The 14,477-nt window shown below is 50.3% G+C and overlaps 1 protein-coding gene across 3 annotated transcripts in view; it reads left to right on the top strand.

The window, feature by feature from the left end:
* The window catches only part of LANCL1 (LanC like glutathione S-transferase 1), a 675,259-nt gene that overhangs the window by 471,943 nt on the left and 188,839 nt on the right, over window positions 1-14,477 (top strand). For all 3 annotated transcript variants that reach the window (XM_069615910.1, XM_069615911.1, XM_069615909.1), the window contains one exon: window positions 6,196-6,372. In XM_069615910.1, the coding sequence (XP_069472011.1) occupies window positions 6,196-6,372 (177 nt within the window). The remainder of the gene's footprint in view (window positions 1-6,195; window positions 6,373-14,477) is intronic.

Here is a 14,477-nt window from a genome sequence, read left to right as displayed (position 1 = left end):
ATGGTCACCCTCCAGCACGTCCTGGGTCAGCTGGAGGAAGGAGACTTCCTATCGTCATTGGATTTGGAGGATGCCTACTTCCACATTCCCATCCTAAAGGGGCACCGCAAATTCCTCAGATTCGTGGTCCAAGGGCGTCATTACCAGTTCAAAGCCCTTCCCTTCGGACTACGGTCGGCACCCAGGGTATTCACCAAGTGCCTTGCACCGGTGGCGGCGCAGCTGCGCCGCGAGGGGATCCACGTCTACCCCTACCTGGACGACTGGCTCATCCGCGCCAAGACGAGGGAGCTCGCCGTGGTCCACACGGCAAGGACCGTCCAACTCCTCACGGACCTGGGATTCTCCGTGAACTACGCCAAATCCCACCTGGTGCCCGCGCAAGTCGCACTGTTTCTGGGAGCGAGGCTCGACACAGTGTCCCTTCTGGCCTCCCCGTCGGAGGAGAGGACCAGGACCATCTTGGGCAAGGTGCAACGGATGTTGGTGGCCGACGCGGCCAAAGTGAGGTCCATCAAGTCCCTCCTCGGGATGATGTCTTCCTGCATCTACCTCATTCCCATGTGCAGGCTCCGGATGCGCCCGTTGCAAGAATTCCTGGATGCGCGCTGGATCCAGACGACGGGCAGCTTCGAGGAAAGGATCAAGCTCGACGAGAGTTTCCGACGAGCGATACGGTGGTGGGGCACCCGCGCGCATCTGACGGCGGGCATGGACTTCCAGACCCCAGCCCACCAGGAGACTGTGACCACGGATGCCTCCCTGGAAGGGTGGGGAGCGCACACCGAAAATCTGCACGCAAGGGGACTCTGGCTCCCGACGGAGAAGTCCCTACATATCAACGTCCTGGAGCTCCGTGCAGTGTTTTGGGCCCTCAGGTCCTTCCTTCCGTCCCTCAAGGGCAAGGTGGTGAGGATCTTCACCGACAACACCACCACCATGTTTTACATCAGGAAACAGGGCGGAACCAGGTCCCCAGCGCTGTCCAAGGAGGCGCAGGACCTGTGGCATTGGGCCGTCGCCCAAGGGATTTTTCTGGTGCCGTTTCATCTGGCAGGGATAAAAAACACCATCGCCGACTCACTCAGCAGGGAGCTGCGCTCGTGCCACGAGTGGGAACTACGGCAGGATCTGGTGGATCGCCTCTTCCGACGGTGGGGCACACCCCAGATCGACCTGTTCGCGACGGCGACGAACGCCAAGTGCCGGAGGTTCGCCAGCAGGTTTCCCCAGACGAGGAGCATGGGCGATGCTTTCTCGTTCCCCTGGGAGGGCCTGTTCCTCTACGCGTTCCCTCCCTTGCCTCTGCTAATCCGGCTCGTCAACCAGCTCAAGAGGTCACGGTGCAGGATGATCCTCGTCGCACCTGCGTGGCCGAGGCAGATATGGTTCCCGGACCTTCTGGACTTGTCAGCGTCCCCGCCGATCAAGCTGCCGGCGGACGCGGATCTACTCTCCAGGGAAGGAGGCGCCATCCTCCACCACGACCCGAAGTCGCTGAACTTGCAGGCCTGGCTCCTGCAGCACTAGAGTTTGGAGGATACGACATACCGGCCGATTGCAGAGAGGTTCTTGCAAAGGCCAGGGCGTCCTCGACTCTTAAATGCTATGGACACAAATGGAAGAGGTTCTCTGTCTGGTGCCACGCACAGAAGATTAACCCTCTACGGATTACGGCTCCCCAAGTACTGCCGTACCTGCTGACGCTGGCCAAAGCTGGTCTGGCACATGCGTCCATCAAGATTCATCTTGCTGCGATCTCCCGATACACCAGAACCACGGGCCGGACGTCCTTGTGGTCTCATCGTCTGGTGAAAGAGTTCATGAAGGGACTGTTCAGATCGTTCCCGCCGGTGAAGGCTCCGGCCCCGGCGTGGGAGCTCAACGTGGTGCTGACCAAGCTCATGGGACCTCCGTTCGAGCCTCTGCACTCGGCCCCGTTGAAGTTTCTATCGTGGAAAACAGCTTTTCTTGTGGCCATCACCTCCGCACGACGAGTGGGAGAGATCCAGGCCCTTTCCTGCAAGGCCCCGTACTTGACTTTCCACGACACGAGGGTAGTGCTCAGGACGCACCCCTCCTTCATGCCCAAGGTACCGTCGGACTTCCATCTCAACGAACCCTTGGTGTTACCTGTGTTCTTCCCGTCTCCTTCGTCGCCGGCTGAGAGGACTTTGCACTCGCTGGATGTAGCTAGAGCGCTGAAGTTCTACGTGGACCGCACGAAGGGTTTTCGGAAGACGTCACAACTCTTTGTGAACTTTGGACCTGTCAATCAGGGGAAGGCTCTCTCGAAGGCTTCCATCTCCAGATGGCTCTCCGGCTGTATCATGTGCTGTCACCGGTTGGCAAACCGACCGCTGCCTGGCCGTCCGAGAGCCCATTCCACCAGAGCGATCGCAGCTACCACGGCGTTCCTATCTGGTGTGCCCCTGCTGGACATATGCAGGGCTGCTACGTGGAGGTCGACGCACACCTTCACGAAATTCTACTGCGTCGACCGGGATTCCAGGGAGGAGTCCAGGGTCGGCCAAGCAGTGCTGCGCAACCTGTTCGCCTGAGGTGAGCCTGGTGAGGAGGTAAGATGCTTAATGTTGAGTTGATGTGATGCTTAATGTTGAGCCTTTGCCACCTCCCGTGGTTGTGCATGTGTGTACTGCTATGTATTCTTTATTCATGAGCATGTGAATCCATGCCAGACCCCATGCTGGAGAAGGAACAAGTTACTTACCTGTAACTGTTGTTCTCCAGCATGGGTCTGGCATGGATTCACATGCGAACCCTCCCGCCTACCCCTCTGCGGCTCTTCACTTGGTCATACTGCCACTTCACGTGCTTCCAAATCTGAAGATGGCTGCCAGAGGCGGTGCTTAGGTAGAGGGCAGTCATTGGCTGTGGTCAGTATGACGCAGAGACCAGTGATTGGTTATTACTACGAAAGACAGATCAGAAACGAAACTGATACTGGTTTTTTCTTTACCGAGGATTCCCAGCCTGACGACGGGGAATATTCATGAGCATGTGAATCCATGCCAGACCCATGCTGGAGAACAACAGTTACAGGTAAGTAACTTGTTCCTTACTATCCCAAGCGGCTTGAAAATCTTTTACCCATTCTCAGTACAAGTGCAAGTCGACTAGATTTTGCTAATGGCCTCGGAAAAGCACATTGATTACCCTGGTAGATTGTAGTTTTTTATTTAGCTTCTCATCTGGCGGACATTTCATTCAATTCCTGCTATTTATATTTAGCAGCCATTAGGGGATAACGTAACTCTAATCAGATCTCCTCCACTTATAATCTCATAGGTCGAAGACATTTGGACAAAGCCACCAGCTTGTAGCGATTTAACAATTGCTGGGAAAAACCTGACAAAATAGTACATTTTTAAAATTGGGTGTTTACAATTTTGGACCCTATGATCCCGGGGATATGTGGGGTTGAGCGCAATGCTAAAGCTATAACCAGGTGATCTGAGAGTCAGGACAGCATGTCGATCACAGAAAATGACAGTCTTTCCCTGAGCGGTACATAAGCCTAGCTTCCGGACCACAGACTCAACACTACAGTAGAGACGCACACTGTTGGGTAGCTGGCTCCCAAACTGAATGCCTATGTTGCTTTAGAGGTGTCCACTTGCACGTTGAGGGAGGCGTCCTGGCGAGTCGGGCGAGCAGACAGCAGATGAGTGTTGCCTTTTAAATGTTACAGGGGTCACATCAGAAAGAGGGACAGGCAGCGGACCAATCACAGGCAACCAAAGTAATGCAGCCAAAGGTGATTCCATTTGCGACATTGAAAAGTTGTTTACCGCGAACCACACGCACTATACCAAGAGGCTCATTGGAGCCAGCAGTGAGGGAGTTTGAACACCTCTTCGGGAAGCAGAGTGGTGCAGAGCCAGAGGACCGAGCAAGACAGGAGGAGAAAGAATGTGTAAGGGAGTGGTAAGGGATTGGTTGCCGTTGGAGGGAGGAAAGAACTTTGAGGCGAGCATGGGGGCAAGGGAGATGTTGGAGGAAGGAATAAGAGGAAGGAAGAGAAAATAGAATGAGTGCAAAGCAAGACAACCCCTTCAAAGCCTGCATGCCCATGTGACTAGTGCAAAGAATACTGCAATAGCTTTTCAATTTTGTGTGCCTTGGGAGGCCACATGCAAGGCCGCAACATGTGAGTCACCATCAGCTTTTTGCAAACACTATCGACTGAATCCAGCTCCAGGGCTGATGCCCAATTTGGACAGGCAGTCGTAAGAAACATTTTCGCAAAAGTTTAATTTCTTCCTCCTTGGGATAGAGTAGTGCTTTATACTCTCTCATAAGTACGAAGGAAAGGGAACAGGACATGGGGGTAAGGGAAAGTTACTCACCAAAGTGACCTCTGTACTCCTAATCCAATAATCCCTTTCCTCCAGGCACCCATCCTTCATCCAACTAAAAGTTACAGGTCCTTCCGGTGGATCAGGGACTGAGGGGGAAGGAACGCGGGAGGCCAGGGTTTGGGTCACGCTACGTGCATGTGGTCTGCTCCTGCAAGGTCTCTAAAAGGGAAGCACATCAGGGCTTGCTAAGGCTGCAGTCCCCTCCCTGCTCAGTGGGAACTCCCATAAGTATGATGGAAAGGAGACGTTGTACTAGGAGTGCAGTAGGTCCCTCCTGTGAGCAACATTTCCTTTAGAAGTCAATTATCATAGACCGTAAGCACAGAACAAACACAAATGACAGGCATCTACAGGGTCACACACAAAACTAGATTGTTTTTGTATGGATGAGCCAAAGGTTCTGCAGAAGAAGCTGATTTTGTCATTACTGCCTGCCTTCAAGGTGCTTACTCTATGGGCATGAGCGAAATGTCTACTACAGAACACGTTGATTTTGCCTTGTAAACCAAGACGTAGGAATTTGTGGCAAGACTAGCTTTCCCAATGCCATGATAGCCACCCAGTGCGTGAACAAAGTACAGCCATTCAGGTGGCTGGAATGTCCTCCATGATGTGACTGGCAGAAATCGGGTATTGGCAGTCTGCTCGAGGTTCTGGCCTAACTTCAGGCCTCCCTTACACTTCTCTAATAGTGCAGAATTCACACAATCTGACAAGAGGGCATGCTTTCGCTGAAAAAATGTTGCGCCGATGGAAAATTGTGCCTCCTGAAATCTACTTACTCAGTTCTATGGTGTACAATGTATCCATCCCTATTCTTAAACATCGACAGGGCTAAAACAATGAGTGAGGTCACACCTTTAGGTCAAGTGCATCAGTGGTGTTATGTTATTCAAATGTTACTTTTTTCAAGCACTTTACTAAGAAACATAGGGCCTCATTACGACCCTGCTGGTCCGGAAAGAACGGTGGCGGTAAAACCGCTGCCACCGTTGTTTCCGGACCGGCTGATTAAGAGTCATGCAGGCAGGAGGTGTCACTGCCGCCAGGTCTGACCTGGCGGGATTTACACCACCCGCCTGCAGGGGGACATGGAAACACTAGCTCCGTCATAGACGGAACCGGTGTTTCCATTGTCCCTATCCCCATAGAGTCCTATTTGGCTCCATGGGAATGGGGACTTAGAATTCCGCCTCCGGAATTCAGGGTCACCCGGGTCGTAATGGAATGGTAATACGGGTCCTGCGCTAACCTGCTGGTTTTTCTGGCACGGTTACCGCCGGACTCGTAATGAGGCCCTTAGTCTTGTATTCTTAGAAAAGTTCCAGTGGTGGACAAAAACATCACTTGCTTGTAGTAACGAAATAATACATTTTGTTTAAAAAAACAGAATTTATTCCATTAAAATTAGCACTGGATATACCTATAAATTCCAGCTATACCAAGACATTAACAATTAAAGCTGCAGTAGCTCTCCTTTTCATATCAATTGTAGCTACTAAACAGTGCAAAGTATACAACGACAGAGGTAGAGTATTATAGGCATTACAAGGCTTTTCTTTTGCCTCTTTGTCCTTGTTCCGCCTTTGTAATGTTATTTTACGTTGCCCTTGTTGCTTTAATTTCAATAAGATCTCTTGTTTTTGTCTTTTCTGCTTGTGTTTTAGGTCTCGCCTCCCTCTCTTCATCCTCTGTTCTCCTCTCTATTATTCTTTCATTCCGCCTCCTTTTTGGTCTATTCCTTTTCACACTCCTATTTATGGATGTGACATCTTTCCATTTAGCTTTACTTTACTTTTTTTCTGACCCCCAGATGTTTCGTGAACAGTCATATTTGACTAGCTTTCTGCAGTGTGCAGATGTTATCTGGCAGAGGGGACTGCTGAAGAAAGGTTATGGGCTGTGCCATGGAGCTGCTGGCAATGCCTATGGCTTCCTCGCACTGTATAATCTGACGGAGGATTTGAAATACTTGCACAGAGCCTGCATGGTGAGTAGACTGCAGTTCTCAGTGCATTCATCGCAAATTTAATCAGACACAATATATTATTTGAATCTCAGTGTTGTTACTAGGGTTCATATTTGTAGTGAATATAAACTCTCTACCCTTCTCACTTTACTTTTCTCTGTGCCATTCATTGTGTTTTACCTGCAGAAAGTGCTGTTAAAAGAATTGCAAAGACTGCTTGAGCATGCATCACATGACCTAATGTAGCAGGGGGTCATATTCTCAGTTGTACAATCAAAGGTTTTTTAAGTAAAGGCATGATGTTGGAATTAGATGCTGAAGTGAGCATCATATGGGGGATTCTGCTCACTCATAAAAAATCTTGTTTTGACATTCCAAATGAATATTAATTCGGATTTCTATGTGTAAGAGAGAGATTTATGTTGCCCCCAGATTTTAAGATCAGTGTCTGCCTGTAGACATCATGATGGAGCAGAATTCAGTGAAGGGGGATTTTGAGAACACAGCATCAAGCTTTCCGTTTAAGCCTAAATGCATTTTTAACATTGCCTTGTTGAAAGTTGGTATAATCGAAAATCGGAATGCGTTTAGCAGAATTTAAAAACCGCTTTTATATCTCAATGGCAGTTTAACTCTGGTTTCATGAGTTTAAAAATGAGTAAGCTGATGCTATATGATCATAGTACACCTTAATTAAACAGCTGGTCCTATCTTGAGTTAATAAGACTTCTGATGGTGCTAACTGACAGGAAACAGCTGACTTCAAAGTAATGAAATGTTTGGTGGTACCGAAACACATTCAGCAGATCACCTATGAAGTTACTTTTGACCATCTAAAGAAAACCTATTCTGCTCTTTGGGAAATTTTGTGAGAAAACATTATGGTCCAGTGTACTTGCACAAAACACATGTTTAACTGTGTTTTTTCATTTTTTTTTTAAATGGGAAGCATCACAGGTAAACATGCAGAGATGTTAGGTTTCATGGAACACCAAGTAATAGTGGTATTGGGGCTAATAGAATACTCACAACAAAACCTCAGTAGAAAAGAAACCCCTGGCCAACTTGAATTACCTATCCAGAGTGGAATTATTTTATGGTATTATTTCTATGGCGCATAATGCAAGGTACCGGACAGACATTGTCTACATTTGGGCACAGGTTGAAGGAAAAGATGGACATTACAGTCTGAAAACCTACATAATTCAGAAAAAACTGTTCCAAGAAGAGATGGGTTTTCTATTTTTTGCAAAAAGTCTCCCGCAGGTTTAAAGAGCGAAGTTGTACCAGGAGGTTATTCCAGAGGAGGGGGCCCAAAACAGAAAAACATTGGTTGTCTCTGGTTGAGCAGCAAAGTTTGAGGGATGTGTAAACAAAATTTGTCTAGTAGATCAGAGAGAGCATGTTGTCAAATGTGGCATTGTTTCTGAACAGAGATGCATGGGTGCCAACCCACAGATGCATTTAAAATCAACACATAGGGCCTCATTACGAGTCCGGCGGTAACCGAGCCAGAAAAACCGGCACGTTACCACCAGGCTCGTATTACCATTCCGCCTCCCTGATTCCCGTAATCACCGGGGCATTACGACCCTGGTGAACCGGGAATTCCGGAGGCGGAATTGTATAAGTCCCCATTCCCATGGAGCCCCATAGGCATGGGGACCATGGAAACACCGGCTCTGTCTATGACAGAGCCGGTGTTTCCATGTCCGCCTACAGGCGGGTGCTCCTAAAGCCGCCAGGTCAGAGCTGGCGGGAGTGACACCTCCCGCCTGCAGGACTCTTAATCAGCCGGCCGGAAAGAACCGTGGTGGCGGTTTTACCACCACTGTTCTTTCTGGATCCGACAGGGTTGTAATGAGGCCCATTGCGTTTTGAAGATTATCCATTGAGAAATTGGCAACTAGTGAAAAGAGTGTCTATTGTGGGAAACAAAGGTAAGCTTAGATAGTTTGCAGACTAACCTAACTTCTGCATTTTGGGTGGTTTTAAAGTGTAACTCAGCAGTCCAGCATACAGAGCATTTCCGTACTAGAGTTGGGAATTCACCAGAGTACCCTCCACTGAGGAGTGGGTGTTGTACGGAAGGAAAGGGAGGGTATGCCTCAGTATTCGTAAAGAGTAAAAAGAGGATCTGGTAACCTCATTTTCTCCAGCATGGGGTCTGGCATGGATTCACATGGTCGTGAATATTCCCTATTGTGAGGCTGGGAATCCTCGGTAAAAGAAAAAACTGTTTGTTTTGTTTTGAAACTGTGTCTCCTATAAACCAATTACTGAGCTCTGGGTCATACTGCCCCCAGCCAATGACTGCACTCTACCTAAGCCCCTCCTCTGGCAGCCATCTTCAGATTGTTACTGCACGTTCAAGTGTTGGGAGTCCTTGTGCTTAGCTTTGAGAGCTTTCTGCTTTTTTGGATAGGAAATTCCTTTTTTCGGTCAACCGAGTCCTTGTGCACCATCGTTTATCCTTCCGATTAACGTGGTTCTGTTTTTCGGCACCTTCCACGCCCCTCGAGCAGAAATCATCTAGTGTTCTTCTTGGAAGCTTCCAGAAGTTAGTCAGGCCTACACAGCATGGATCATGTTGGAGGAGATGGAGGACAGAACTTCCCTCTTCAAGCTGTGCTCCAGCTGCGGTTTGCAGAATGTCTTCTCGGACGACAAGCATTCCCAGTGCCTGTATTGCCTACACCTGACTCATGAAGAAGATGATTGTGAGATCTGCCGTGGCTTCACGAAGCACATGATGAATGATCGACACGCCCGGTTGGCGACGTGGCTCAAGGCCAAGGCCTCTACCCTGGGTGATTCACAGGGGCATGCCTACTCCGGATTCAGCCAACCTGAGCGGGCTTCTAAGTCCTTTGAGTGTGCTCTATCTGTGGGGGCCCAACACAAGGCCAAGCACTGCAAGTCTGCTGTTGTCGGGGTCGCCACTCCTGTGGGTGCCGCGACTATCAGGGCGTGTTCATAGTCTCCGTAAGCATCGGTCTCCAGCCACTGCTCCAGCTCTTCGTCCAAGAGGAAGTCAGCTATCCCGGAGAAGCTGCGGGAGACGCTGGAGAAGGCCAGGTAGGACAAGGTGTCCGACTTTCTTGTGAAAGAGAAGGCCAAGCAGGACTAGGGGCCCGGCATGCACGTGAAGGCTTGGGTGCATCAGGCCACATTGTCCCCCTCGATCGAGATGGTGGTGGCCTCCTTTCAAAGACAAAAGGGGCTGACCTGGTCCAGGGTGCCCTGACGACGAACAGAGTGGCTCTTCCTCCCAGGAGGGAGGATTCGGCCACGCTGGTTGAGAAGACTCTGGAGAACAGGATGCCGGACCTCAGCCCGAGACTGACCCCTCAGGACCTGAAGAAAGGGGGCGTGAGGGGCGGTGAAGAACTCTTCTTTGTCCGACGAGGATGAGATACTTTCCGTCCACACCGTTTCAGGATGGTGACGGCGACGATGGTGACACCGACATGGGCACTGGGCCCAGTTACCCGGCTCCCCAGGTGCCTCCTAGAGACTTTTCACACCCCATCCAATCGACCCTCCACATGCTGGTGTCGCGATTCAGAGGAGGATGCCGATGGCACCGCCAGCACACTTCTGCCGGTGACCCCGCTGACACCGGGGGACCCGCCGGCAAAGAGGAGGAAGAGACATCCCACACCTCCATTCCAACCGTCACCTCCATCCACCGCTAGAGGGTCAGGGACGGATACGACGACAACGGACACAAACGACGGCGGGATGGGAGACAGCCGAGAGCTTCTCCACCGGACAAAGTGGGACCCTTCCATTCCATGATCGCCGGGCGTCAGAGCTTTTCCAGCTCACCCCGGAGGAGGAGGCGGCCTTCCTATATCAGTGCCAGGAGGCAAAGAGGAAAAGGAGGGCTTCCTGTATCGGCGCCTGGAGTTAAAGCGGAAACTATCCTGTCGGTCCCGCTCCTGGACAATGTTTGGGATGAGGAGCTGGCACTGCTGAGGAAACCCGCCTCACCCCCAGCCAAGAGAGACCGGCTCGAAAAGAAGTACAGAGTGCCGGAGTCCACACCCAAGTGCTTACGCATGCAACAGTCGCCGGACCCTCTCAGCATTTCAGCGGCCCCTCCAGTCAAGCTGCCCGTGGTCGTAGGTCTCCTCTCCAGGGAGGGAGGCGCAATCATGCACCACGATCCAGGATTGCTGAACCTGAAGGCCTGGCTCCTGCAGCATTAGAGTTTGGTGGTTACAACCTTCCAGCAGATTGCAGGGAGGTACTCGCCAAGGCCAGGGCGTCGTCGACGTTGAAATGCTATGGATACAAATGGAAGCGTTTCGCGACTTGGTTCCGGTCGCAGAAAATCAACCCGCTGAGGGTCACGGCCCCTCAAGTACTTACGTATTTATTGTCATCGGCTAAATCGGGGCTGGCTATCTCCCACTATACTAGATATCTGGGACGGTCTTCACTGTGATCTCACTGTCTAGTCAAAGAGTTCATCAAGCGACTAGGGGAGATCCAGGCCCTGTACTGCAAGCGGCCTTACTTCACATTCCACAAGACGAGGGTGGTGCGGCAGACACACCCCTCCTTCATACCCAAGGTTCCATCGGAATTTAATCTCAACGAGCCCTTGGTGTTACCTGTGTTTTTTTTTTTTTCAGCGCCTTTGCCGCCAGCTGAGACGCCTTTGCACTCGCTGGATGTGGCCTGAGCGCTAAAGTTTTATGTGGCCCACACAGAGTGTCTGAAAAACTTCTCAGATTTTTGTGAACTTTGGTCCTGTGAACCATGGGAAGGCCCTGTCCAAGGCTTCTATTTCCAGGTGGCTCTCCGGCTGCATCACTCACTGTCACCGGTTGGCAAACCGACTGCTACCTGGCCATCCGAGAGCCCATTACACCAGAGCGATCGCTGCCACAACGGTGCTCCTGTCTGGTATGCCCCTGCTGGACATTTGCAGGGCTGCGACGTGGAGGTCGACGCACACCTTCACGAAATTCTACTGCGTCGACATTCCAGGGAGGAGTCCAGAGTCAGCCAAGCAGTGCTGCGAAACCTGTTCGCTTTAAGGTGAGCCTGGCGAGGAGTTAAGGGATTGCTTCTGTTGAGTCTTGCCACCTACAGTGGTTGTGTAATTATGAACTGCTGTGTATTCTTTATTCACGAGCATGTGAATCAGGAACAAGTTACTTACCTGTAACTGTTGTTCGAATGGATTGTGTCCTCCAACGTATTCCTTATCTTAGATGTATTTGTCCAGCTTTGGCTGCTTCAGAATTTTTTCTCGGCAGAGGGCGTAGTGCGTCGATGTCGTTGAGTCGAGGTCCCTCGGAGGCCTCCGTTGAGGGTGACGTTATCGGGTATACAAGTAGCTTGAGCGGCACCCGTTGGCCTCAGTTCAGTTTTTCTGCAGTACGTGTTGCTTTCGGAGACTCAGTGCGCCTCGATAGTTCTATGACGCAGTTATCATTGAGAATATATTCGAGATGTCCTCATCGTCGACCCCGACTACCATGCGTTCGGTGTTCAAGAAATGTAAAACTTGCAGTTCCAAAATGTTGATTACGGATCCGCAGGAGAATGTCTGTGGTTCCTCGGCAAAAACCATGACACGGAGGCCTGTGCAAAGTGTCAGGCTTTGACGGGCAAGGCCTTGTGAGAGGAAAGGCAAGCAACAGGTAGGTCGAAAACCCAACCGAAAAGCCTCAAGCGTCGATAACCCATGAGGAGAAATCTCCTCGACATGAAAGGCAAAGACATAGGTCTAGGTCCCGAAGTGGTTCCCATCACTCTTCGTCTTTGATGAAAAAGTCTAAAAAGAGACGCCACTGATCCCCTTCCACCTCGTCTTCTGACGAAGCCCCCAAGAAAATGAAATGCCCCACAAAACCTTCTTCCTCTGAAGAATGGGAAGCAATTCGAATTAAAATGATGGAGGTTTTTGAAAAGGCTAAGCCTTGGTCTGCGCCTTCCTCGGAAGCCGGTCGAGAGCGTTACCGTTATGACACTTGCGTGCCCTCGAGCCCGGGTGATCGAAGGAGAAAACATCGGGAACACTCCAGGGCCCCGAGTGATGATAAAGATCAGTCGAATCCACCGCTCGAGGTCATCGACGCCATCCGGAACCCGACACACCTCAAAGGACGAGCGTCTCGACATCTTCGAAGCCAGCTCCATCGACGACTGTTATTTTATCGATGCCTTTGTGAACGTCCTCCCCGAAGCCTTCAGTGCCCATAGTTTCAAAGGCTCCAGTTCAGTCAGAAACTGACAAAAAAAGCAGCAAAAGATAAAGCTGAAAAGCCTACAAAGCCTTCAGCCTCCACTATAACAGCCCCTCCAGAAAAAATGTATAAACCTCTGCCAAGGAAAGAATTTTTTAAGTCCTTGTCTTCCATTTTTGAAGAACAATAAAGGTCTGAGGAGGAGGATGTTCCTTTTGGCCTAGAGTATGGCACCCCTAATGTCCCAGAATGTCTTTCTTAGGAAAGCAGAATGAGGGATTTAGTGGAAACTTTGCATAACGCAAGTGGAGTTGACACATATTCTGAGACAGAATTTGGCAAACCAAAACCAGGGGTACATGCCAATCCCTCATATATACAACTTATGACGAAGGTGGTAGATTATTTAGGATGGGCTAGACCACCAACTCAGTTCATCCAGGATGACCTGACTGACATACTAGATCAGGGCCCCACCGTAGTTCCGATTTTATCCTTCCATGTAGCCTTACACAATAGGGTGGGCAAAAATTGGGAGACCCCAGACTTAATTCCTCCTGTGAATAAGTCCTTCACGTCAAAATACTGCCCTCCAGTAGCGACCCCGGCTATCTGTCCAAAAACCCCACTCGCGAGAGTCTGGTGGTCCAGGCAGCCACAGCTACATCAAATAAGGTGGCGTACCCTAACATCCCTCCAGATAGGGACGACAAGCGTGTGGATGGTTGAACACGCAAGGTATTTTCGGCTGGGAGTATGGCATTAAAATCGGCTAACTCTACATGTGCCTTGGCAAAATTTTCGTACACTCTGTGGGAGTGCATTGCAATGGCAGCAGAGCACATACCAGGAGGGGAAGAAAGGGAAGGATTCCTAGCCATCGTTCGAGATGGAAAGGAGACCATGCAGGAATCCCTTCAGTCTGGATTGTACACTGCAGATAGTGTGAGCAGGTCCATGGCCACTAGCACAGTGATGCGCAAATTTGCGTGGTTGCGAAAGTTGGGTTTCGCACCAGACGTGCAAACCCATCTTTTGAACATGCCTTTTGACGGGTCTCACCTTTTTGGCAACAAGTCTGACGAGGGCCTTGAGCGATTGCAGACATTGAAAGCGGCTGCCAAGTCTTTAGGAGCTGCTACTAGGCAACCTCAGCCTTTTTGTGCATCAGGACAATCTTGGAGGGGACGATCCTATCGTTATTACTCCTCATATGGAAAGGCGAGAGGAATGGCCAGTCAGAGAGGCCAGAGAAAAATCACTTGTGGTGGACGAGGTAAACGTGCTAAGCCAGCTCCAGCTTCCTTACCATCAGCAGCCACAGCATCCGCCACAAAGCCACTTTGGGGACTTGCATCACAAGACTCCTGTTGGAGGCAGGCTGTCCCAGCATCTGCAAGAATGGCGAGCCATTACTTCAGATGTGTGGGCTCTAGAAATAAAAGCCCAAGGTTACTGCCTTCCTTTTCTAACGCAGCCTCAAAGCAATCCACCGGCGAGACACTCTTTAAGTTTCCAGACCCGCTCCTACAGCGGGAGGTCTCAACCCTGCCAGAGAAAAGTGCTATAGAACCAGTACTTGTAGCCGAGAGGAACAAGGGATGGTACTCCCCATATTTTTTGATTTCCAAAAAGGAAAGAGGATTGAGACCCATCTTGGAATTAAGAGACTTGAACAAGCTCCTCAGGAAGGACAAGTTCAAGATGGTCACTCTTCCTCAGATCCTTCAGGCCCTTCAACTTCAGGATTGATTGGTGTCATTGGACCTTCAGGATGCTTATTTTCATGGGCCATTCCATCTCAAGCACAGAAAATACCTGAGGTTCGCGGTTGGTGACTCGCACTATCAGTTTAGAGTTCTACCATTTGGGCTGACCTCCGCCCGAGGGTCTTCACCAAGTTGATGGTAGTGGTGGCAA

This window comes from Ambystoma mexicanum, chromosome 9 (genome assembly GCF_040938575.1).
Source record: "Ambystoma mexicanum isolate Mex_15411 chromosome 9, UKY_AmexF1_1, whole genome shotgun sequence".
Taxonomy (NCBI): Eukaryota; Metazoa; Chordata; class Amphibia; order Caudata; family Ambystomatidae; genus Ambystoma; species Ambystoma mexicanum.
Note: the sequence above shows the minus strand (reverse complement) of the source record. Positions and strands in the feature narration are given on the sequence as shown.